Here is a 27032-nt window from a genome sequence, read left to right on the forward strand (position 1 = left end):
AGCAGAAAGTCTGTCTATCCTCTTTTTTTTAATAAAGGCTTTATGTTTTTCTTTATTTTAAAACCTTAAAAATGGAAATAAAAATGTGGTTCTTCAAAAATAACAAACATCCTATGGTGGCTCTTCATTAAAAATATATATTAACTTCCCTTTTTGAAAAGTCTGGTAACATCTGCAGCTCTAAAGTAGTGTTATTTAGCTGGCTGAGGGAAAAATGGCTCTTTGGATTGGAAAGGTTGCAGACCCCTGCACTAAACACATAAACAGGTTTAGCAGCAGTTTTCAGATAAAATATTTCTTCATATATATTTATAAAATCAAATATTTATGAGAAAGAAGGATGAAATGTTCAGGATTTACTAACTAAAAGGTAAAAAGTCAGCAGGATGAATTTAAAGCTGTGAAGCTGCTTCCTTCTAAACCCAGAAGGAACAATATGTGATGAATATCAGCATCAGGTGAACAGACAAAGCAGGATGAGAATCTCACAGCTTCTAGATGGTGAGGAGAGAGAAATATTCACAATATGCACAATAACTTCCATCCATGCACCTTCACTGCTTCATTATCCAGATTTCTGGCCTATAAATTCTCTAAACTTTAATTTTCAGCCTCCGCTACCAGGAGTTAAGGGGTTAACATCTTGTTTCCGGGTGTAGCGTCAGGTCTGTAGATATAACTATAAACATGTGTGGTATCCACAGAAAGTCCAGAATCTCAGCTACCAGCTCAGTAAAACCATTTCTATCACCAACAAACACAGTTAAGACAATAAATTATTTAAAGAGCAGCTACACAAAGTCCGAAAAATATGTAAACACAAATGATGTCTCCCCGTGTCCACCCCACGACATGAACACAAACAAACGACTCCTCTACTGAAAGCTCACATCTCACAGATTCCACATCTGGAAGTTTCATCTCGCTATGACCAAGATTCACCGAACCAGAGGCAGAAGAAGACCCGATTTATGCTTCATAAATTAAAACCGCATTTATTGAAAAATAATAATAAAAAAGTTTTCCGTCCAAAAATTACGACGTTCTGTCCATCTGCATGTATTTTGACAAAGAGAACCAAAAAAAAAAAAAAAAAACAACCAAAAAATAAATAAATAAATAAATAAATAAATAACGGTCGATTAAAAAAATTAACGCTGTTGATTAAGCGTTGCCTTAACGCGCGATTAATGCGTTAACGTGCCATATATACACAGGGGCGCCGTATGGGGGGAAAAGTTAGGAAGATTCCAAGGGCCCACGACTTGATAGGGGCCCATTGAGATATAAAAATATATAAGAAAATTATTAAGCATTATCTAGAAATAATACCTATTTTTTCAAGTATAATGAGAAAATGTAGCAGTAAAATAAATTGCCACTCTGTTCTAACTTATTTTTCAGTAGTAAAATGATAAAAAAAAAATTGTTATTGACGGCCACCTCCATAAAACTAAATGGTTTGGTCCTGGCTGTAATAGCGCATCAGTTTGAATGAACCTGTCGGAAGCATCGAATATTAAAAATGCAGCGAGGGAAAAATAAGTCGGGTTTTCAAAAAAGGAGAGAGCGAAAGGAGCGAAATGAAAGACAGAAGAGAGGATGCCAATATGTGACCCATTTTTTCACCAAGAAAGGTGAGGTTGAGATTAACCTGTTGCTCATAAGCTAGCTACCTACAAGCTTATTTAGTCCGCTCCCTCTGAGGTCAGAGGCATCGCCTGGATGATGCCTAGTGATGCGCGAGCCGACGGTTCGCGAGTTACCTTGGAAAAATAAAAACGACCCGTGTTTGTGTATTTTTTATCTTTAATGAAACCAAGCCTCTTTAGCGTTTATAGTAAACTCATCGTATGTCTGTAGATAATCCAGTGGGCGAGTAGCCTGTTTAATCCACAAAGCTCACAGGGTTGACACTTCACAAACTTTAACAACAAGACCAGGCAAGATGAAAATGCGACAGACCTCAGAGGGAGTACATTTTAGTAAGATATCTATATTAAATTAGTTTTCCTTTCCTTACCCCTTCAACATATTAAAACAGATGATCCAGCAGCAGCCCCATCTCCACATAACCCGTCCCCCACCTGTCCCAATGAAGAAGGTGAGCAATGTTCAAAGACCAGTTAGAATCATTACTCATCATCAATCATTAATTTTATCCTTGTTGAATAATATGATGTGGTGGGTGGAAAGAAAAAAAAAAAAAAAAAAAAAAAAAAAAAAATAAAATATATATATATATATATATATATATATATATATATATATATATATATATATATACCGTATATTGTATATAAAAGAAAAAATGGCATAGGGCCCCGTATGAGTATGTATGTGTATATATATATATATATATATAATGTGTGTGTATATATATATATGTGTGTATATATATATATATATATATATATATATATATATATATTTAAATATATATATAATATACACACACACTCATACGGGGGCCCTATGCCATTATCTTTCATAGGGCCCAGATTTCCTGGCGGCACCCCTGTATATACACACATATATATATATATATATATATATATATATATATATATACACACATATATATATATATATATATATATATATATATATATATATATATATATATATATATATATATATATATATATATATATATATACTGTGTATATATATATGTGTATATACTGTATATACTGTATATATATGGACGGACAGGATATGATATTTCTATTTAAACTCCAGAAAAGAAAACATTTAATTTTTCACTCATTTTTTCAGACCCTGTCGGCAGCTGTTCCTCCGGGGTCCATCACATAAAACTCTCCAAACATCCAAACACTCCTGTAATCTGTGACAAAATGCCAAACAGCCTCAGGTTTGTTAGATTTTTTTTTAATCATTTAGTCACTTAGACATTTCTAGATCACAAACTTGGATTACAAACCAAGAGGTATCAGTAACCATGGTAACATTACATAAATAGACTGGGTTAAGACATTCTCAGGAGTTGTCAGTAAAATCAAAGTAAAGCTAAATCATATGGACGCCTTTCATGATGTCAGACACCAAAAAAGCTGGATGATGGGTTTAAAAAAAAGAAAGAAACTTTTCTGGCTGATTCGGAATCCGACACCGGACAGCAGGACGTCTCCTGTTGTTAGTAATCTGGACTAATCTGGATTTAATTTAGTGTTTCCAACCTTATGACTGATGATGGAGCTGTTTTGAACACATGGACTATTCAATCACAAACTCTTTCACCTTGTAAATTTTGATATGTCACATGTAAAGAAAAAATTCAGATAAAGGAAAGTGAGGATATTCACATCTGAAATATCTCCTTACTTCTTCTGAAGATGGACTGTTATGATAATCTGTTCATCTGTAAGTTCCTAAATGAAATTAAAGTCAGTTTTTCCTGGAAAGAAATCCACTTCCTCATGTTAGACATTAATAAACAAAGACTTTCAGCTCCAGTTTTAAGTTTTCTTCTGTACCAAATTTTGCCCAAAACAGCTGTTATGGACAAAATATTATGACAAAAACAATTTAGTTTCAAGCAGCTAATGGAGCAGACTCTATACAGAGGAATTAAACAAAACAAAGACAAATAAGCCTACTGAAAGATTTTGCTCATTCTGAACAAATCCCATTAAAAGCTGGAAACATTAAAAATCTGGAGTTTAACATTTTACAGGAAAGGTTGCTCTGTGAAGGTTTAACAACAAAACTGGGCAACATGTTGCATTTATTGTGGTTTTATTTTAATCTGTGGATGAATGTGGATTCATGGAGGCAGTTAGCTGCAGTTTTAACAGGATTTATGTCAGATGAGCTGATGAACAGCTCCCCTTTAAGGTCGATAAATAAAAATGAAGATTAAATCTGCAACAGAGTAAAAGAATATAAAGAGGAATAAATTCTAAGAAAGTTTATAAAAAAAATAAACTAAAAATAAACAGGGAAAAATCACTAATTAAGAAAAAAAATGTAAAAAATCTATTTTTTAAAATCTTTTTTAAAACTAAAAATTTCAATTTAAAAGCAAAAAATTTTTAAAATAAAATAAATGGAAATAAAAGGAGATACAAATGACAAAAAAAAACTTTAATAATACCGCTATATTTTTCCATATTTCTCAGTTTTTATTCCACTATATATCCGGTCTTAGTTTTAAAAAGATAAATTTTAGTTTGTAGAACCCCGTTTTGTTCAATTTTTACTTTCAGAATAAAATAAAATACGTCTCCAAGGTCTCAAAGCAGATTTGTTTGGAAAAATTACATCACTAAAACAGAGAATGATGAGCACGATTTTTCTTTTTTACTGCGTTAATTTTTTAAATGAATCAATAGCAAAGTTATTACTCATTACATATTAAAAATCTGAATTTGGCATTATGTTGAAGAGAGAAGCTGATTTTGGGCCTGTGGGTACCTCGTCACAGCCATCAGATGGTGGCGGTAATTCACCAAATTCCTACATGACCACTGCCAAGAAAACAAGAAGACGTTGTTCTGCATCTATGTAAAGTCTGATTGTGAGCAGAGAGAGACGGAAGAATCTCAAAAACCTGTCGGCCCTTTAGACGGGAAGTTAGAAAACAAAAATAAAAGAAATAAAAAAAACAAAGCAAACACACACACACACACACACATATACATATATATATATATATATATATATATATATATATATATATATATATATATATATACCGCTGAGAAAAAGGAGTCTCGACTCTCCACAAAGAGACACGTTCATCTCATAATTATAGAATAAAGATGGATTGATGAAGATGAGGCTGAAGGGCTCACTGGGCTCCCCTCATCAAGAACCGGACTAGTTGCCGATCATCTGAAAGGAGCAACACAAAACGTTAAGCCGAATGCTGTTTGACAGGATGTTTTACCAAACTTACAGGAGAGTAATTTTGCCTACAGAAGGCTGATTGACGTAGTTAGCCTCGTAATCGTCGCTGTCGCTCTGAGACGATAGTTCAGGTGTCGATGCTGCAGGTTAAAGAAAAATCATGAGTAACAGAAACTCTTAAACACACTTTCTAAATGTGTAAGTAACAGCAGGATCTGAATGAGGAAGCATGTTCAGTATATCCAGGGTATCTTTAGCTTATCTGGCTTAAGGTAACCATAATGGAGATCTCTCTGGATGGTATCACAGTGCTGATTGTCAACTTGGTCAGATAACAAGATTAAAAATATATGAAATGTCATGCTATTATTCCCTTTTTAGGCTGTAAGGAGGGTGAAGTTTGTAAAATCACCAATTATACGGAAGTCAAGAGTGGCCATATCTGCTTTTTTTTTATTTTGATCACATTTTCAAAGTACACTTATCTCACAGTCTTGAGAAATCAGCCTTTTCTTTTCTGGAGATAACCACCTACCATAACGGGATATCACAAGATAACAAGCTTTTGTGTCCTTAAGATCACAAGTTAAAGCTTTCACATGATTTTCTCTTCACTTCCTGGAAACGACTTTTGGTTTATTGTAGTTATTAAAAATAAGTAACCTGTAATCTCAATAACAATTTTGTCTATTTTCTAGATAAATTATTCTGTTATCTCAAAATAATGATTTAAAAAATGCCTCATCATGGCCACTGTAGGCTTCCGTACTTTAGGTTAGAATTAAGAGTTTGACGGCATATTGCTGCAAAAATTGTCTAATCAAGTCTTACAATCTTATATTTAGCTAAACAAAAACAAACAAACAAAAAAAAAAGTTAATCATCTCCCTGAGGCTAAGATCACATTGTATCTGCCACACCCAGTTTTAGCTATAAAACGTGTTTCAAGATCTCCCTGTACCAATTCGCATCATGTGACCTTTAACTCACGTGAACATGTCTGCGGGTCCACGTTCAGATAGTCTCCGCTCTCTGAGGAGACAAGATGACAAAAGGAAGCCTGATGACACCAGTTGGTCAGATTACAAAGGTGTGTTCAAGACATAAAGACCTGAATTTTCTCCTAAATCCAGACAGACTGTGGTTGTTGTCTTTGGACCCAAACTCAGGAGGACGCTGTCTAACTATGGAATTACTCTGGATGGTATTACCTTGGCTTCCAGTACTACAGTGAGGAATCTTGAAGGTATTCTGGACCAGGATTTGACCATTGACTCACATATAAAACAAGTTTCAAGGACCACCTTCTTCCACCTATGTAATATTCCCAGAGTGAGCAGCATCATGTCTTAAACTGGAGTTACACTCGTGCGGCGTCTGCGTCAGTTCGGGTCCGTGTGCTTATATACTCGAGCGTAGGGTAACAGTGTCCTGTTGCAGTTTGTTTTGTGGATCTGCAGGTCGCAGTAGGGCTGGTATTAGCTGGTAAAGCCACAGGGTGGAATTTCTTCTGTGGTTTGCTTCAGTTCCGGCAAGTATTTCCTGTTTTATAACAACAATGGCAGCCAACATGGTGCAGTGTCTTTGAGAGAAAAATTGATCCATCGATAGAACATTCTACAGCACAATTGAGAAGAAGGAGATGTCGTTTCACAGTCATTCAGTGTGAAGATTCAAATATCCAGAAACACATAATCACAAACTGACCAATCACAATGGATCACGTGTTGCCAAATATCTGGATCTTCTTGCTGAATTTGTGTGGTAACCACCGTTTTTAAAAACAATAACCAGTGGATCAAGTCGATGAGAGGCTGATCGAATTATTTCTTCGTTTCCTTCCACAAGCTAATAAAGACACTGAACCATACTGGACGCCATTGTTGTTTTAAAACAGAAAATACCCAATAGAAGCGAACCATCAAAAGAACTCCGACCTGGTGAGTTTACCAGCTGATACCACCCTTACTGCCACCTTTAGGTTAGGAGGAAAAACTGCAAGACGACACCAAAACGACACACCCCCACATGCTCGAGCGCGAGAGCAAACTCACCAGCGTCAGCTACACAATAACCGACCGCACGCAGACGCCGTGCGAGCATAAGTCTGCCTTAACTTTGTAAAGGCTGACGAGAATCCTTCCAACCAAAACAAAGCAGCTGCTAACAGGAGGCGGAGCCAGTAATACAAAGCCAATCAGAGCAAAGAGACAGAATAAGAATGCATTGGTCACCAAAAACATCAAAACACTGTCTTTGTATGTTTAAACTTACTTGGCAGTGAAGATGACTCTGAATCTGGTTTAGCTGAAAACAAATAAAGTAAAATATGAACAAAAAAGTCAACAAAACCTAAACGGTCAAATAGCAGGAAAACAGGAACTTACCAACGTTCTCGTAGTCATGTTGCGTGTCTGTGATTGAAAACAAACAGCTCGTTAGTGCTTACACGACACTGTATGAATGTGTTCCTGCTATGAATCTGTGCAGCCAAACACAGACATCAAGCATTAAAAATAATATGTAATATGACATAAAATCAGCTGTTGGGGTCTTTCATGATTAATAATAATAATAATGATAATAATAAATTTTTTTTGTCTTGCATTTTATATTATAGGGACTCTCAAAGTGCTTAAAGAAAACAGGAATAATAATTAAAAAAAAAAGATTACCATGAACACAATGAATTAATAAAAAAAACTAAAAAGACAAATGTCTCTTTTTGGTGTGCGAGGAGTTTCTGTAGAGGACCACAATGCAAATGAAAATAGTTTATCTTAACAGAGCTCAGTGGTTTTCTCCCACAAACGTAAGTCTGAGTTATAAATGCTGTTTTGAAAAAATAGTTGGTATTTGTGAACGTTATTGGTCAGAGTGGACATCACTGCTAAAGGAATTTATACATTCTTTTTCGATAATGATTGGTAAACCACAGCTAAAGATGATAAAACCCACAGAAATGTTTAAAAAAGTTTGGCCTGTCTGCTGGTGTGTCCTCTGTTGTCGATCTGGTTGTGTCAGACCACTGTGTGTTTCTTTTACATAACCAGTTTTAGCTATCGGGTGACCTCGGTGAGAATTGTGAGGAAACGATATATTACTTCTGAAGTGACTGCAAATTATATTAACATTTTAAACCAAACTCCTGCTAAGATCTTACCTGCACTATGTGATTTTATTGTTGACCATTTTAACACTAAACTAAAATCAGCCATTAACTCAGCAGCTCCACTTAAAACAAAAACATTAGGAGTTAAATCAAAAACACTGTGGAGAAACCAGGAAATAAACGAGTTAAAAAGAAGCTGCAGGAGAGCAGAGAGGAAATGGAGGAAAACTAAACTAACAGTCCATCATGAAATTTTAAAAGAACAACTCAAAATCTACAATAATTCAGTAAAACAGGCAAGAAAACTCTACTACTCAAATCTCATCACAAATAATAAAAACAAAAAAAATGTCCTTTTTAAAACCATTGATCTTTTAACAAACACAGATTTTAACAGGTCCTCCATGCCTGCATCAGACGCTGCACGCGAGGACTTTGCAGACCACTTCAGAAGTAAGATCAATACTATTAGATCCAGTCTTTTATCTCAACGACATGTTGATTTTTAACAGACCTGAAGCTTTGTTTTTACCTGAGGAAACACTGGAGAGTTTTGTCCTGGTTGATGCGAAATGCTTGGTCGAGATTTCTCCCAACTAAACCCAACAACCTGCCTTTTAGACCCCATTCCCACATCACTTTTAAAGACATGTTATGGTTTCTTTGAGCCTGAGCTTTTAAACATAGTAAATTACTCTCTTCAGACGGGCGTCTTCCCTGCAGCCTTTAAAACAGCAGTGGTGAGGCCCCTTCTGAAGAAGAGTAACTTAGATCTACATATCTAACTACCAACCTGTATCCAACTAGGCATTTTTAAGTAAAATGACAGAAAGAAGTGTTTTTATTCAACTGCATGAGTTTTTGAATAAACACAAGATTTTAGAAAAATATCAGTCTGGTTTTAGGACAAACCACAGTAACGAGACGGCCCTTTTAAAAATTGTTAATGACCTTAGACTTAATTTAGGCACAGAAACTTTCTGTCCTGGTTCTACTGGATCTTAGTGCTGCCTTTGATACAGTTGATCACCAGATTTTATTAGACAGACTCAGAAGTCTGGTGGGCCTCTCAGGTACTGTTCTTTAATGGTTTTACTCCTATCTCAGAGATTGCCAATTCTTTGTAAGTATGGATACATGCTCCTCAAGGATCCATAAAGTCAAGTGTGGGGTTCCCCAAGGATCGATTTTAGGCCCAATACCTTTTAATTTGTATATGTTACCTCTTGGGGATGTCATTAGAAGACACAGCATTGATTTTCACAGCTATGCTGATGATACACAGCTTTACATCGCCGTGTCTCCTGATGACCTGGAGCCAGTTAACGTCCCTTTAAACTGTATCTTAGATATTAAGTCATGGATGGCAGAGAATTTCTTACAGCTTAACCAGGACAAAACTGAAGTTTTAATTATCGGTCCTGAGGGCAAGAGAGAGATCATTTTATCAAAACTACATCATTTTAATCCTTCTCAGGGTGTGAGAAATCTGGGTGTTCTTTTCAACTCTGAGCTGGATTTTATTACACACATTAGAAATATAACAAAAACTGGATTTTATCATCTTAAAAATATCAGCAGAGTCCGCCCATTTCTCTCCCTTGTCAGCACGGAGGTGCTGATGCATGCCTTTATTTCAAGTAGATTAGATTACTGTAATACCCTGCTCTCTTGTATTTCTAAAAAGTCCATCTTAAACCTACAGCTACTTCAGAACTCGGCGGCACAAGTTCTGACGAGGACCAGAGGGCGGGAACACATCACACCAGTTTTAAAATCGCTGCATTGGCTCCTCGTGCGTTTCAGCATTAATTTTAAGGTTCTTTTAGTGGTTTATAAATGTCTTAATGGTCTTAGGCCATCTTATTTATCAGACCTTCTATTAAGTCATGAACCCTCATGGACCCTGAGGTTCTCTGGTACTGGCCTTTTAGCTGTTCCAAGGGTGAGGACCAAGACATATGGCGAAGCCTCTTTCCATTGTTACGGCCCTTGCCTGTGGAACAGTCTGCCAGAGGGCCTCAGGGCTGCAGAGAACGTTGATGTTTTTAAAAAGAGGCTTAAGACCTACCTTTTTAGCTTAGCTTTTAACAAAATTTTATTTGACCTTAATTTATTTCACATTATTTTATTTTTATTTTACTCAACTGTACTACTTCCTATTTATTTATTTATTTATTCATTCATTCTTAGCTGTTGTTATTGTTTCTTAAGGCTGTTTAATTTTAATTGTAACTCCAGTGTTTTTCTCGTGGGGATCCTCCACACCGGGGGTTTTGCCTGCTCGGTCTGGGGGCGGCCGCAGTGATTACACCTATCGGGGTGGCTGGGGTCCTGCACTGTGGCCTTTTGGCTGTGGTGTGGGCCCCAGTCTGTCCTAATCGGGGTGGTTGCCACTGTTGGACATAGGTTGTTTTTAATATGCATAAATGTTTTTAATCACGTAAAGCACTTTGTGTTGCCCGTGGCATGGAAGGTGCTTTATAAATAAAGTTTGATTTGATTTGATTTGAAATGCCGCTTCAGACGTTGTTTATAAACCTCAGATGAAAATTGGATGTTAGGACTGTTTATTCAGTATATTGGGCAGCATTTATCGTGCATTCCATTTGTCCTTGGAATTTATTTTCCAAAATGAATATTTGCTGGAAATGACAAAGTGAATTAGTTTATTCCAAATGGAAATCTCATAAGTTGCAGAGGACCTTGAGATTCCAGATTTAAAGATGGCTGCACCTATTACAATCTGTAGTTCATTGTTGTCTTTATTAAACGTCTTTTTAACATGTTTTGTGTTCACTAAGTTTCTATTGTATACAGCAACCAGTTATTGATAATATATGTGGTTTATTAATCATTACCAATAGAAATGGCTGCTGTTCTCATAGTGCACATTTTTTACAATGGGTTTGTGATTTTGTAGTTTTATACGGCATAACTATAGATGCTCACAAATTAATTATTTTAGAGGCATCAATTTTTTCCAAATTGGTGCAACATGAATGCCAATTACCTGGTAAAGATGTCACCTACCATCAGCTGCTCGGAATTAAAAGACAACTGGAACACACTTTTACAAAAATACTGGTGTTTACAGCAGGACCTGTGAATGATAGCTGGATTTGATAAAACCCTCAAAAGTATTATAAACATAGCTTCAGACGTCGTTTACAACAGTACAAAGTGCCAGATGAAAACATCAGATTTCAACAGTGAATATGAGTGTTGTTTTATGCAACATTTATAAATACACTGACATTCATAGCAGGATCTGTAAACACCAGTTGGGAATGATCAAACAAAAATATTTATAAATGAAGCTTCAGGGATTGTTTATAAAGATCTGATGGCGAATGTTTGTGCTGCTTTTTGCAACATTTATAAATACGTTTATCTGTAAACCACAACTAAAGACAGAAATATTTATAAATGTAATGGTGTTTATAAACCTCAGATGAAAACTGAATGTAGTTGTTTTAGGCTGCATATTGGGCATCAAACATGACTGCTGATATAAATACAAACTTTTGGGAAAATGAGAGAAATACATTCTTTTACTGCTGCTTTAACTTCATGTTCAAATTAAAGCTCCATTTTTATTCTTTTCCTCTGAACTGAACAGACTAAACAGGCTCTGAAGATGTTACCATGGAGATCTTGGTGGTCTCAAGCTCTCAACTAGATGAAAGTATTTAGAAATAAAGGCAGAGTAGAGTCTTCGGTTTCTCACAAATCATTCATACACCGGTGAAAGCCTGAATTTTAAAGTTTACCTGAACTGATGCTTGAGGCTCGACTCGGATTGGCTGGTAGACCTTCAGGCTCAGGCAACACTTGTCTGCAGAGACCAGAAAAACAAATATTAACAGGATCAAATTCTGGTTAAATAAAAACTCTTGAAAAGCTTTGTGTTGCAGAGGAAACTTACATGTATCCTTCTTCAACATCGCTCTCAATGGAGTCAGGTCCTGCAGAAAACAACAAAAACCAAGCCAGAATTCACAGAGTTAAATATCTTCTGATGACGCTACAGTTTAGTCTGCTTCCAAGTCCTCAAGTACAAGTCCTGAAGTGGATTTGTTGGACCCAATAAGTCCAGCAAATTTAATACATTCCTGTCTTTTTGCTTTTTAAGTTCATGTCCCTTGTCTAGTCAAACAAGTCTCTGTCCAACAATTTCCCCAAGTTACAAATCACGTTAAAGTACCACAAATCCAAACTCTACAACATGTCTTCAGTTCAACAAAAGCCTAACCTGCGCCAAGAAATCCCCCAAGTCCAAAATCCAAAGTCCAATCTAAATATCCCAACAAACCAGGACCAGAAAGTCTCTACTAAACCAGAAAGTCCTACACATGTCTGATAACTTCCATGTCCTGTCCAACAAGTCCTATGTAAAGAAAAACATTTAATTGAAAGTCAAATCCCAAATGTATTTTGGAATTTGACTTTCCATTACCAAGACCAATAATTCCCACTTTAAAAACCAACAAATGACAGAAGATGGTTGAATATGACTCCTACATGTCTACTTTACAGTTTCAGTTCTTAGAAATCAGGTCCCATTGCTACAGAAGCAGGTTTAACTAGCAGGAACATTTCCCCAAATTAAATATCAACCTATAAACTTATCAATTTATAAATGTGTCGTCCTATCACTTCAATTAACACAGGTACATTTTAAAACAGTTTTTAATACTTGAATTTAAAAAGGGGTACAAATTTAGAAGCTGGTGACCATTTCATGATAAGTTACTAAAATATACTGCTGGGTTTCGTTTGTTTTTTTCTTTATGTCTTCGTTGTTATTTATAAATCTCAGGAGAACTCATCAGCATGTTTGGGTATTTGTGCACCTCAGAAAAACAAACAAAAACCTACGTTGTGCACCACTGCAGCCCTCTGGATATCTTCCAGATGTTTAAATAAAACAGTCTGAGTCTGAGTTTATCTGACATGTGACAAGATGGGAGCTCTTACCGGGGACTGGATTCTCGTAACTTGGATTACTCTCTGTTGGACAGAAATTAGTGAGTTAAGACAGTTTCCACATCGAGATGTAAACACATGAGAAAACGTACACAATAAGCTGTAAGCTGTCTTAATTTAAGTCTGAAGACGATGAAGGAGAACCTGACCGGTTTCTGTTGGGGCGTAGGACGGGATTCGCTGAGGAAATACCAGATTATTGGATCTTGGGTTGGATTAAAAAGAAAAAAAAGGAAAAGTAAATGGTGGAAACTGTGAAAAATAAAAATGAAAAGCTGAAAATATGAAGCACTGTGTCTCACTGCGGCGACAGTAGGTTGGTAGGAGAGTGCAAAGAGTTCACAATGGAGGCTGACTGGGCTGTAACACAACACAGAGAAGATCACCTTCATCATCATTGATTAATGAAAACATCACCAGAGTCATCACAACATGAAACTGGCTATCCTGGTTCAGAAACTAGGAGGATCCAGGTTGTGATAATAAACTATGGAGAAGACCTAAAACCAGGATAGTAATTGGCAACTATTTATTCATTTATTTATTTTCCAAAAGCAGAATACGTTTTTGGGTCTCTGGTTAAAAAAATCTGATTCTTGAATCATCTGTAAGAATTTATAACAATCAGCGGGTCTCATGTTGTAGAAAACTGAGGGCAGAGGTCTTACTGCAACCTACATACACTCAACATCCACTTTATTAGATTAACCTACTCAATTATTTGTTGATGCAAATATCTAGTCATGGCATCAACCCAGTGTATTTAGCCATGTAGACATGGTCTACACACAAAATGATTATTTGCTGAAATAATACTTACTAGCATTTTAGAAAAACTTCCTAACTTTTCTGGAAAAACAGAATTTTCATACACTGACATACACTGACTTTGCGTAGTACTAAAATTGGCATGAAGAGGTGAGCTGCGAGCCACCCAGACACCCTCACCTGTTACAAGTTAAACTTCCAGAGCCATGCTACTGTTTATGTGCCACCCACTTCATCAGCTCCACCCGTTCAACTGCTTGTAACACAAATATCTAACCAGCCAATCACACCGCAGAAAAACATTCAACGCATGACACCTAGCGTTAATGCAACCCAGAAGGAAAATCAAATCAAACTTTATTTACATAGCACTTTCACCAACCAAGAGGTGCCCAAAGTGCTGTACAGGTAAAAAATAACAATACATAAAAAAAGCACCAAAACAACAATAAAATAAACAATAAAAGAGAAAAGATGTGCCAAGCCTATCCTAATGGTTGTGCTCTCTGGAGTAAAAGCCAATGTAAAAGGTTGGGTTTCATTCAGGGTTCTGGCAGACCTCACAGAAAGAGGGAGACGGTTCCAGAGTTTAGGGGCTGCTAAGGAAAAAGCCTGGAAAGAGTCCTGGGGACTACTAACCGCTGTTGTTCTTCTGATCTCAGAGCTCTACGAGAAAAAGAGGTCCAGCCAGGTTCTGGCACAGTGGACCTGATAAAGTAGAAATTCTAAAATGGTTTAATGGATTTCAACTTTTAACCAGATTTTCTGACTTACCTGAATGGATGACTCTGAACTGAGTGGATCTGGTTAAAAGAAAAAAGATATATTAGTAAAACAGTCAGTGAGTTGTTAAAATCTCTGTAGCCGTCATGCAGAATACTTACGGTATGTATTCGGCTGACGTGTTGGTTTGCGAAATTAAGGCTGGAAGAGAAAACCAAACCATTAAAACCTGTCAGTAGTCAGAAGTGTCCAAACTAGTCAGAGTAAAAGCCATTAGTCATAATGTTGAACAGCTGTTAGCCACATGTTGATGAAGTGTGAAGATTCATCTCACCCAGTGGACCTTTGTTCCTGCAGTCCAGACAGACGAAGGCCAGGAGGACGAGGGAGATTAGGATGGCGGCTGACACGAGCAGGACGACCCAGGAGACTTCCATAGTTCATCTGATGAGGAAGGAGGGTCAGATTTTAACAGTCTAAAACTAGTCTGAAACAACACTTAACACCAGGTTTTAGGTCCGTCCAAAACTGCCCTTAAAGGAAACTTAAAACCAAGTCTGAAAGTAAGTCTTAAAGCGAGTGCAAAGCCAGTTCAAGCTGGTCTAAACAAGTCCAAAGTCATTTCAAAACCAGGTTGAAAAAGAAAATCAGACTGAGTCTGAAAGACTTGAAATCAGTTTGAAAGATTAAACCCAAAATCCATAACAAGTTCAAAACCTGTTCAAAACATCCCTTAAAACTGAGTCCATCATTTAAGATCAGTACAAAACTGCTCTGAAAGACCAGAACCAGTTCTAAACCAAGTCCAACGCTGAGTCCCAAAACAAGTTCAGTACCACTCTGAAACTAGTGGACAACAAGGCAAAATCCAGACTGCTCAAACCCTGTCAAATCCAAGCTGTCTAAACCTGGATTCAGAACCAGTCAAAACTGGTCTGAAAAGCAATCATAAACCAGCCAAAATCAAAGTAAAAAAAAGAAGAAGACAATTCAGATACAAACTAAAGGATGTCCAAATCCTGAACCATGTTCAAGATCAGGGGCCTTATTTATCAAGCTCGTGTAGGAACCACAACCTTTACGCAAACTCTGACAAAATCTAGAGAAACGGGAAACGGTGACACCAACGGTCCAGAATAAAATCAAGGAAATGATGTGAAATGTGAGACATTTGTGCACAATCCAATATTACCTTTCACACCACATGTTAGATATTAAAGCTGTTTGCAGAAATGAATAAAGACGCACATGTGATATTAATTCTCCTTTCGAGTCACACTCGGTGGAAAAAAAAACAGGATGTCCAGGAAAAAGGCAGATGATGTTAATAAGAACCTCAACCACTAAAATATGTTCTGTCATTGTGAAACAAAACTTACATGTTATAAAATCCATCCAGCTAAATAAGGTGACAGTCTGCTGCCAGCATGTCAGAAAGTCATTCAGCAGAGCGGGATGCAGATTTGGAGGCTGGAGGTCTAGAAGTTTTGCAACGCTAATGAAACACATAACAGGTGGATTTCCTTTTATTTATTTATTCTTACACAATGCTTTTTTTAAACTGTTGTCCTAATTTCTGTCAAGACTGTCTTTATTTCCCGCAGCTCCTTGTCCACCTGGTTTAAGGTAATTGGTAAATGGACTCTTACTTATATAGCGCTTTTCCAGCAGGTTTGACCACTCAAAGCGCTTTACACTACTTATCACATTCACCCATTCACACACACATTCACACCCCCGATAGGCACATCAGGAGGCAATGTGGGGTTAAGTGTGATACTTCAGTGGAAGCCTGGAATCGATCCGCCTACCTTCTGGTTGAAAGACGACTGCTCTTCCTCCTGAGCTAGAAAGAAATATTATTTAACACTAAATAAACTGATACCAATCTCTGATGTATCTGTACATATTTATTTTATAAATTAAAACAAATGACTAAATTACAGGCATCATTTAGCTGGTGAGTCACTTTGGAGCAGGGTGAGTCGCTCCAAGGTGACTCAGCCCTGTAAAACTCGAACTTTGGTCTCCTGCATGTCAGACGGATGCTCTGTCAACTGGGATATCCAGCTGTATGTTCTGATGCCTCTGGCGTGTCTTGCCTTCTGACACTGGGATGTCAGCATCTGCCACCTGCTGCCACTATTCTGCCTTTCTGACACCAGCAATGCCCACGCCGTGCCCACCAATAAAACATTTTTACGTTTGTCAGCGTGGTCCATCAGGATCTCTGTTTCACACCCTGAAATGTTCCACTTCTTAACTTTTTTTCCCTCCCAAACAACTATAAAATGATATTATGAATATGTATTACAAGCATCCACCTGACCATTTACAGCCACCATGTGGCCGTTGGAAGGCGTTCCCTCACGTGCGTCAGCTTTAGAGTTGATTCTGATTTATAAACAGAAACAGGTGTAGGGCATGTGTGCGCACTCTTTGATAAATTCGAAAGTTGAAGTGCGCAGCATTTCCCTTTTTGTGCAGCAGACGCCACCTGTAGTTTGCTTTGCTACACACAGTTTGACAAATAAAGCCCCTGACCACGCAAGGTTGACGGACCAATACAGAACAAAGTTTAAACCCAGATTAAATCCAGATTTAGACATTTGAACCGATCTAAAACCAGCCCAAAGCAAAGACTTTAACTCAGTTCCAAGTTCAGAACCAGTCCAAAACCAGTCCAAACAGGTCAGTGAAGCCTAGTTTACACGGACAAGTGCAGGTCGGGGCGGGACGGTTAGGGTGCAAATATGGTTGGTAAATTTAAATCTCGTTGTGTTCCCACAGCCAACTGTAACTTAACCTGAGAGGCGGAGTATCAGCCAGATAGCGATAGATACCTCAGCTACATAAAAGCATGACGCCATCACAGCACAGCGCCTTCCTTAAAGTATAACCACAACAGGACTCGGAAACAAAGGAGGGGAATGGCACTCATCCAACTGTTTTTTTTTTTTTATTCTTGGCAGTGCTTTGAAGCACCATTTTAAACAGAGATTTCATCAACAAAAAGAAAATCTGCTTCTCCAAACAAGATGCCGTTCCTGCTTTGCTTTATGTCAGGTTGCACGTGAAGTGACTTTTATTTTAACCAGTCAGAGGACTGCAGTGTGTCAAGCTCCACCCTGTTGGGTCAAATCGGTTAAATTGGGTCCCAAAAAAGTGCAACGGGCTGGGTTGGATAGTAGAGTTCCCGTCCCAGTTTTTGCTTGTCTTGAAATGCACAAAAATACACACACACACACACAAAAAAAAAGCATCCCGACCCACATCCGTTGGTGGAAATGGGGCTTAAGAAATTAGTCCAAAAAGGTTACAAAGAAACCAGTCTGAAACCAGCCATACATGTCAGACAGAAACCAGTCCAGACCAGCCCAAACAGGTTGGAAAGTCCAAAACCAGCTGCAGACAGAACCAGTCTTGAATTGGTTGGTAGACTAGTCTTAGACCAGGTCTGAACCCAGAACTCTGGTGTCAGCCTGGAGGCGTGTTGATGAAAGACCGAAACAGAAACTTCTCCAGTTGACAGCTTGTCTGTCTGATCTCTAGAAATTTATACTAATAAATCAAAACTGATCCAAAATCTTTTACCTAAAACAGGTGATCTGATCTTCAGAAAACTTCCTGATCCTGTAGCCACAAATAGTTTTTAGCTCACCGAAAAAAAACAAAAAAAAAAAAGCAAAATAAATCTAATGGTGTTCAGACATGTGCAGATCCAAACTACAAACATGAAGTTTAGTTTGAAACAGGTAGAAAACCAGTCACTGCGTTGGCTGTAAACCTAATAATAATCAAACCTGAAAGTAAAACATTATCAGCTCTGTGGTTTATTGGCATTATTACCATGAACAACGGCAGCGGAAGTCTAGTTTCAGACAGAAAATGATGCAGGAAATTACCTATTAACTCTGATCAACTTTGGTTTTGATGGCCCAGATCGAAAGGAAGCAGTAAAATCCTCCTGCTGAGCTTCATCAAACTGTTTTTAACCCAAGCTTTTCACCTCCAGTCATGTTTGCTGTCTCACCAATTTTGAATCAACCAACTGGAAATTTCCAGCAAAGAAGTTCTCATTTAAAAAACATAAATGGAGGCTGAAGTTTCTAATGGAAGCGTTTCTGAAGCTGAATCTGAGGTCTGAGAGACAGTTTCACGCCCCAACATGTAACCTGGAGTCTGAGAGCCAAAGATAGAATCTCTCCTTTTAGTGATCTCCATCCACATCAGGAAGCCTCCTGAATTATTATCCAGCTTTAATATCATGTCAGGCTGGATTACATGAAGAGACAGTGTGTTGTGAAATAATGTTCATATGAGGCTTCTGTAGTGAGCCAGAAGTGTCTTTGTTAGGGGGTTGTGTATGCTAGCAATAAAGGAAGACACATGGAAAAACCTGAATCGTCCCTCATTTACATGACATGGTGTCAGAATTAAAGACTCCACGTTAACGGCAGCGACGACATGGCTGCGCTTAGTCTACCAGAGACATTCGATTTTGCCCACCCAGCACTGTGGCCGGTGTGGAGGCAGAGGTTTTCTTGTTTCCGAGTGGCATCGAAGCTAGATAAGGAGAGCGGGGAGGTGCAGGTAAATTCTCTTCTCTATGCTACGGCAAGAGATGCATAGCCTATCTACAGCTCATTTGTGTTTCCTGCTGCCACGGAGGCTGTTTCACACCACAAGCTCGACCATAAATTTGTGGTGGAAAAGCTTGACGAACAATTTTTACCCAAACAGAATGTCAGCCATAAGGACCCAAAGGACTGGTAAGACCATGGAGGCGTTTGTCCGGAGCCTGTATGAGTTTGGCAACAGTAAGGACAAACAGATCTGGGACCATATTGCAATAGGAACATTGGACAAAGAGGTCTCACAGACGCTACAGCTTGAGGCAGATCTAACGCTGGAGAGAGCGTAAGATCTGCCAACAGAATTGCCAACGATGCAATATGATGCATGGTAAAAAAGAGAGCTATTTTGCCCGCAATAAAAGATGCAGGAAGTGTAACAAGATGGACCATTTTGAAGTTAGATGTAAGACCAGCATGCTAAAAGAAGTCAGGACAAAGACTGTGTCAGATTCAGAGGATGATTAATTTTTCATAGGAGGACTTTTCCTTGGAACTGTAACCAAGTCAAAACAAACCATCAAGGAGGAACCAGACTCAGCCACAGATTGGGATGTTGAGCTGATAGCAGTAGAGTTTAAATAGAGTTTGAAATTGATACTGAGGCTGATATGATTGTTATGACAGAAGAGACATTCAGCAGATTACGACAGAGGCCCAGACTGATCCTGTCCAGGCCATCAGTGTGTAGCCCGGGAGGCAAAATTTCATGTGTGGGAAAATTCCTTGCCACTACCATGTATAAGAGAGAGAAATACAAGTACTGAATTACAGTCATTAAGGGACAATGTACAAGTAACTTGCTGGGCAAGTCTGTGGCAAAGCGAATGGGACTAGTTGCAAGTCAATGAAATCACCAGTAGCCCAATAGGAGATGTATTCGGAGAAATAGGATTACTGAACTGTGAGCCTGTTAAACTCTGAGATGACACAGTGCCGTACAGTGTGAACATGCCAAGCAGAGTCTCCTTTCCACTTCTCCAAAAAGTAAAAAAAAAGTTAAAGTGCATGCTCAACCTGGGGATTATAGAGGAGGTCACTGAACCCACAGACTGGTGAGCACCAATGATGCCTGTTCCAAAGCACAACAAGGATAAGGTCATTGCGCGTGGATTTAAAATATCTGAATAAGGGAGTATAGCAGGAGCGCATACTGACCACGCTGGACGACATAACACCCAAGTTAGCCGGAGCTAAGGTTTTTTCCACCTTAGATGCCTTAAGTGGGTTCTTGCAGATCCCACTGGACCCCAGCTGCCAGAAAATTGACCACATTCATAATTCCCATGGGCAGATTTAGAGTTAGAGTGTATGTGAACATTGTGGTGGCTAGCAAGCCAATCAAGTCACCCAAGCTTGACGGAATTCACAGAGCCACAGAGGGAGATGCTGAACTATAAAAAGTGATTACCTTTATCAGAAAAGGGTTGCCACAGTAAATGGGAGTTCTCACCTTTGCGAGGATTTCACACAGCCAGGGCTCACCTTTCTGAATCAGATGGACTTGTACTGTAACAAAATCGCATCGCAATCCCCACAGCACTCAGATCCGATGTCCTTAACCAGCTGCACGAAGGTCACCAGGGACTTACCAAGTGTGGAGAGTGAGCCAGGTTAATGGTCTGGTGGGCCAGAATTGGTGTCCGTCTTACGACGACAGTAAAATCATGTGACTTCTGTGCACAGCACAAACCGACACAAAGGCGAGAACCACTGGTAATGACTCCCTTACCCAGTAGCCCCTGGCAAAGGATTGCAGCCGGTCTGTGCAAGCTAGAGCATAAGAGTTTCCTCATTGTAATGGATTATTTTTCAAGATACATTGACACTGCTCCTCATGACCACTACAGTCAGACACTTTATTGAAAAACTCAAACAAATATTTGTGAGATGGAGAATTCTATCAGGGATGGTCAGCGACAATGCCCCTGCCTAGCCTTGATGTGCTGTCGCTCTACATCAGTCGCAGAGACTGGAGCGAGCCCCTCTCAACTGATGACAGGACAACAACTCCACACCACTATTCCAACACTAGAGACGTCTGTTGAGGCAAAAAAAGTTACTCTGTCAAGGAACGAGGAGTCTGGTTCTGAAGTGAAGAATGATTACAAGTTTATTCGAACACAGAATAAAATACAAAGAATAGAAAGAATAGGAAGAATAGAAAGAATAGAATTGCAATTCCTGAGAGACTGCTCAGAGGTCTGACAGCACAGAGATCTGAACAGAATCTGATAAGAAACACACATGCAGCATCTTTTAAGCAGAATGATCACGTCACAGCACATCATGAAATACAAACAAAGAGATTGTCTGTTCCTCACACAGGATTAGACACTTCAGCAAACCTAATGAGCTTTTTCAGTTTACTGAGCACATAAACAACCCCAGTGACATTAAGGCAGGATGCCCGGCTGGGTCATCCTGAGGCGCCTGGCTGGTATCAGATAAGTCACACAGGTCAGAGCGAACTGTTCTAAAGAATGCATGATAGCAACAGGCTACTCAGTATTAAACTTAATTACCAAGAACCTAAACAACCTGTTTACCCTGAGAGTGATCAGTAGACACAATATAATAAAGGGAATAATATGAAATTTCCACTACACGTCATTACTGCCACAGCCAGCCAACTGGGACCTCATCCACCAGAAAGATGCCACAACCAAGGAAGTTTACAGGTTCTTTTAAAACTTGATGGGAACAAATGTTGGTAGACACCTGCTAAAGTAATCAGCAAGTCCAATTAGCCAAGATCCTATGTGGTGGAAATGGACAACGGTACAGTTACTCGTTACAACAGGCAACATCTTCAGGCTGCTCCGGAGACTGCCAATACAGTGGAACAACAGCAGTATGCCACCCCTGTCCAACCACAGCAGGACTGCAGTTCCACAACCCACAGCCCAGAAACAAGTCAGAAACCAGTTAAAAATAAGTAAAAAAAACCAGCCTACAAAGAGTCTTCAACAGATCAAAACCAGTCTGAAACCAGCTCAAAATCAGTCTAAAATATGCCAAAAAACCAGTCAGAAACCATCTTTAAACCAGTCTAAAATGGTCCCAAAAAGAAGTCTGAAAGATCCCAAAAATGTCATAAACCAGTTCAAACTCAGCCCAAAAAAGTCTAAAACCAGCCCAAAAACAATCCAGACACCAGTTCAAAACAATTAAAAACCAGCCCAAAAGATAAGTCAGAAACCGGATCAGAACCAAATCTGAAACCATCTGAAGATCGAGGCAAAAACAGCTTAAAATAAAATCTATAAAACATCCAAACCAGTACAAACTCAGTTCAATATCATGTCCAAAACCAGGTGATATTGAAAACAATAGTTACACTATCTAACATAAGTTGGTGTCCAAGATCGTCCAAAACCAGTCCAAATTCAAGCCTAAAACCATTTGTGAACCCACTCCAAAAACACTTTTAAGCCAAGTCCAAAAATGTCCAAATGTCCAGAACCCGTCTAAAGTACCAAATGAGGTCCAAAACCAAGCCTAACACCAGCTAAAGACTAAGTCCAAATCTAGTCCAGATCCAGTTCAAACAAGTTGAAAAATATGTGGTTACACTGTCTGACATTGCGTTGTGTCCAAGATGGTCCAGAAAAGGTCTAAACAGAATCTAAGTCTAAAGCCAGATCATCAGGTGTCCAAAAGCCAAGTCCAAAATCAGTCAAAACTAAATCCACAGAAGAACCAGAGCATGTTCTCCTGAGAGGTACAGATTCAGTTAAAACCACTCTTATCAGTCCTAAGCAAGTTTGAATCCAACCAAAACCAGTCCAGAACCAAGTCCAAAAAAGGTCTAAATCTAACAAAGAACCGGGTCCAAATCCAGTTCAAAAACAGTTTCAGCACACTTCTAAACCAACTCCTAAACCACTTTTAAACTGAGCCCAAAAATGTCCAAATCTGGTCTAGAACCAGTCTAAACATAGTTCAAAATAAGGTCCAAAACCAAGTCTAAAACCAGCTAAAGATTAAGTCCAAATCTAGTCCAGAACCAGTCTAAACATAGTTCAAAATAAGGTCCAAAACCAAGTCTAAAACCAGCTAAAGATTAAGTCCAAATCTAGTCCAGAACCAGTCTAAACATAGTTCAAAATAAGGTCCAAAACCAAGTCTAAAACCAGCCAAAGATTAGGTCCAAATCTAGTCCAGAACCAGTCTAAACCAAGATAAAAATGAGGTTTAAAACCAACCAGATGAAAATAAAGCCCAAAACTGAGCTAATTATCATTATTTTTTTTTCCCCCTATTTGCTGTCCGACCCAATGATGTTCTGATGATTAGATGTTCCGATGTTCTTAATCGGGATCAGCCTGTATGTGACAGTTTGGGTTGATGTTTACAGAACAGGAAAAAGCTTCAGTCTGATTCTGACCTTAACCACCCCAATGCAAAGTAGAAGCCGGCCAGTCAGAGAACAGCTCATCAAAAGCTCCCATGTCTCCAATAAAACGGAGAAGACAGAAATTCAGGGTCCCACATCAGGTTTCCACATCAAAGGCCCACTTCAGGGTCCCACATCTGGGGAATTTGACTTGAAATGGACTCTTCTTGATCAAAAAGCTAAATTTACTCAACAGAGTTGTGATGATTTCATGAGCTTTTCTTTGAACGCATCTTTTCTAGTGAAGCTGTGATCAGGATGAAGCTCCGTCTGAGTAATTGATGGTTTTTTCTCCACAAGACGAATGAGGAGCTGGCTGCCAATCGCAGAGATGCGTCACACAGGAAGGAAACCATGTTTCTCGTCTTGCGACTCATTTTCTTTCCCCTGCAAATCTCAACTCTCCACTAAACAGTCGCCAGCTACAAACACCTGCACTCCCTCATATGGAAACCTGCTGCAAACCCCCCCTCATTTTCACCACTTCTTCTTCTACTTATTTAAAAGCTGATTTTAATGTCACCCCTGCAGAATGAGGCAGTCATGTTAAGGGCAAACTCCAGGATCCTTTAATGCAGCTGGCTAACGAGAAAGAGTGGCAGGAAAAGACAAAGAGAAGGATTTTATTGATTTGATCAGTTGGACTCTGATGAAATGCACTGAGATTCAATTTGATGAAACTAAAGAGGAAATCAGCATTTTTAACATTTTTATTGTTGTTGCAGGTGAAGGAAGAGTCGTATTAACTACTTTATACAACGATAAGCCATAAACCTGGAATAGTGCTATTTGTAATCTTTATTTAGTTCCAAAATAGCCAGAAACCAGTTAGAACTGGTCTGCAAACCATTCCAACAGCATTTTTAAAAGATGGCTTATAATCAGTCCTAAACCAATATGAAATAAAAGCCAAAACCAGGTTCAAAACCAAAAGAAAAATAACCTAAAACAACTTCCAATACCAGTCTAAAACAAATCCAAAACCATTTCTGCATTTTCCCTAAATAATATCCAAATACATCTACAACCAGTCTAAAAAAAAAAAGTCTGAAATCTGTTTCAAATGGTCTTAAAAAATGTCTCAAAAAGTCCCAAAACCAATATAAAAGAAAAGCCAAGAGCAGGTCCAAAGCCAAGAACACTAGTCTAAAACCACGTCCAAAAAATTATTCTAAAACTGGTGAAAAATTTAAAAATGAGACTATAACACGGTCTAAAACTACACCAACATACGCCAAACCAGGATCAGACACCAGTCCAAAATCAGTCTCAACTGGTCTAAAAGATAGTCCAAACGTACCTGCCCCAACTAAAAAAAGTATTAAATATAGTCCAAAATCAGACTAAAGCCAGCTCCAACTGGACAGACAGGCAGTCCAACGCCAGTCTCCAGACAACAGAACCAATTCAAAACCACATCTATACCCAAAGAACCAGTTTTTATGGACTTCCTGGAAGCTCCAGGAAGTCACATCTTCTACCCTGGTAAGAGCTCTGCTCATAACCTCCATGAAGCATCTTTCTTCACGTCACATCACTTTATCTGGAGGAGGAGTCTGGTACATTTCCCCTGAGCCATGCTAACAATTTACCTCCATTTACACTCCTTCTGCTAAGCTAAGATAAACTAAGCTAAGCTAAGCTAAGTAGCTGTGGATTCATAAAGACAAAGATCTCAAATGTCAGAAAAACTGTTTTTTGATAGATTCCCTTCATTCATTGTAGTTATAAAATTAATCTTTAATTATTTATTTTTTTATTATTAAACAGTTTTGTTTATTAAATGGTTTTAACCTTCAGATCTGACTGTGTTAATGAGACAGGTGCTGCTTCACCAGCAACATGTCGGACCGGATTTTAGCTCTGGTTCCAGGGTTACTTGATTCTGAAATAGTCATCATTATTATTATTATCATTATTATTATTATTAAGTATTATTTCATTAGTAGAAGCTAACTAAAACAAATAAAAAGTTATGTTATTGTGCTACTTTTTAATTCTTCCCCAAGAGCTCACATCATCAAAACTGAATCTAATACCAGTCCTGAACTCATGTAGTTAAAAGCTGAATTCAAGTTAAAAAAAAAAAAAAAAAAATCCAGATCCATTTGGACTCCAAAACTATGTCTAAAAGGCTGTTCAAGACCAGTCCAAATTAATCTTTACTATGTTTTAAAGAATTATTGTAAGTGATGAAGCACCTGTATAATTATTTTGTTGTTTTTCTCATCAAGTTTCTGGTTTTTAAGTGACTGGATTTCACTGTTTTCATTTAGAATTAATCATCTTGCATTAAAAAAACTATAAATGACTTCATGTTGCAGCTAAAGCTGTGAAATCTACATCTGTGTAACAACCATGATGCAAGAAATGTATCTGAATAAATGCTGAAACAGAAAACTCGTGTCTTCTTGGTGGTGAAACACCCAAATTTCTCTGATTTATGACATTCCTGCAGCCTCACAAAGTCAAAAAGTGAAAATAAAAAAATAAAAAAATAAATAAAAATAAAGGAGCATGGTGTAAAAATTGTGCACCCGCAGAATGATATGAAGCTAAATTAAGAGAAACTAAGTTAACCTTTTTCTATTTATTTCTGCGTTGTAACCAACCAGAAGGCCCAAACTGCCACTGTGGAGGAAACCCGAATGTGAGTTCAGGCATCACCCCTCAACCTGAAGTCCCACAGAAACTCATACTGGCTGTCCAGCCACACCTGTTAGGAAAAAAAACTTACCTAGACCTGAGGACTCACGGCAAGACTTGAGGATGGGTGAAGTTTCAGAGCCAACAGCTGGTCTCCACCTCTATCTGCTCCACATGAGGCGCCTACTGCAACTGAACATCCGCCATATCTCAGGATGTGTTTCTGCTGGTTGATGAAGATCTGCAGTCTGACTGACTCTCTCACAGACTCTCCTCCTCTGTCATCGCTTCACCCAATCACCTCCTGAGCTGTCTTCTTTTTCTTTAGAGAAAAGCAACTATCAGAGTTGACAGAATCTGAACCAGTTCCTGGATGTGTGATAAATGTCTGCACAAGGTGACTCACTCGGCAACCAGTATAAGTTCAGCTGCGGTGAAGGCTGTGTGGGCTGATCAAACTGTCCTCTTTCAGCCGCTCATCTGCAAACTGCTGGTGGAAATTGGAAAAGGGGCCCTGCAGCTTCAAGTGTTTGACACAAACACCTCCAACCAATCAGGCGGTGCAACTGCGACACCTCCGAGTGTCACCGGGTATCAAAAAGCTGCAGCACTGTGAGAAAGCTGCTGCAACCGTCTCAACATCCTCCAACCTACAAACAGGAAACCACACCGGGGAAAGGAAGCTGAGTCCTCTTATCTCCCCTCTTGTCTTCTCTCAGCCTACCTTCTTCTTCTGCTCAATTTTCAGAAAGAAGAAGGAGAGGAAAACAAGGAGAGCAGGATGGAGAAACCCCCTGAGACTGGAGGCAAGATACCTGCTGAGGAAAACCTGAGGACATCTGAGGTGTGTTTATCTGATTCTTTAAGCATTTTGTTCCAAAAGGAGTCC

The 27032-nt window shown here is 38.6% G+C and overlaps 1 protein-coding gene across 1 annotated transcript; it reads right to left on the reverse strand.

Moving 5' to 3' along the window:
- Positions 1–4142: 4142 nt before the first annotated feature.
- Positions 4143–26695, reverse strand: LOC121628821. The gene is made up of 15 exons (XM_041968188.1): positions 26550–26695; positions 26235–26465; positions 14799–14908; positions 14626–14665; positions 14516–14544; positions 13276–13333; positions 13123–13178; positions 12965–12997; positions 11913–11952; positions 11758–11822; positions 7260–7286; positions 7147–7179; positions 5863–5904; positions 4942–5012; positions 4143–4857 (listed from the first exon to the last, which is right to left on the reverse strand). The coding sequence occupies exons 3-15, from the start codon at positions 14899–14901 to the stop codon at positions 4843–4845; spliced, it is 612 nt and encodes a 203-aa protein (XP_041824122.1). The 5' UTR covers positions 14902–14908; positions 26235–26465; positions 26550–26695; the 3' UTR covers positions 4143–4842.
- Between the last annotated feature and the right edge of the window lie 337 nt (positions 26696–27032).

Source organism: Melanotaenia boesemani, chromosome 2 (assembly GCF_017639745.1).
Source record: "Melanotaenia boesemani isolate fMelBoe1 chromosome 2, fMelBoe1.pri, whole genome shotgun sequence".
Lineage (NCBI taxonomy): Eukaryota > Metazoa > Chordata > Actinopteri > Atheriniformes > Melanotaeniidae > Melanotaenia > Melanotaenia boesemani.

What these genes read in the sequence shown, in the direction of transcription:
- LOC121628821 (XM_041968188.1), bottom strand. Translation starts at nt 14,901, where the DNA reads ATGGAAGTCTCCTGGGTCGTCCTGCTCGTGTCAGCCGCCATCCTAATC. An exon ending in ACATGACTACGAGAACGTTG is followed by an intron (nt 7,180 to 7,259) that starts GTAAGTTCCTGT and finishes ATTTGTTTTCAG; the next exon opens with CTAAACCAGATTCAGAGTCA. An exon ending in AGAGTCATCTTCACTGCCAA is followed by an intron (nt 5,905 to 7,146) that starts GTAAGTTTAAAC and finishes TTGTCTCCTCAG; the next exon opens with AGAGCGGAGACTATCTGAAC.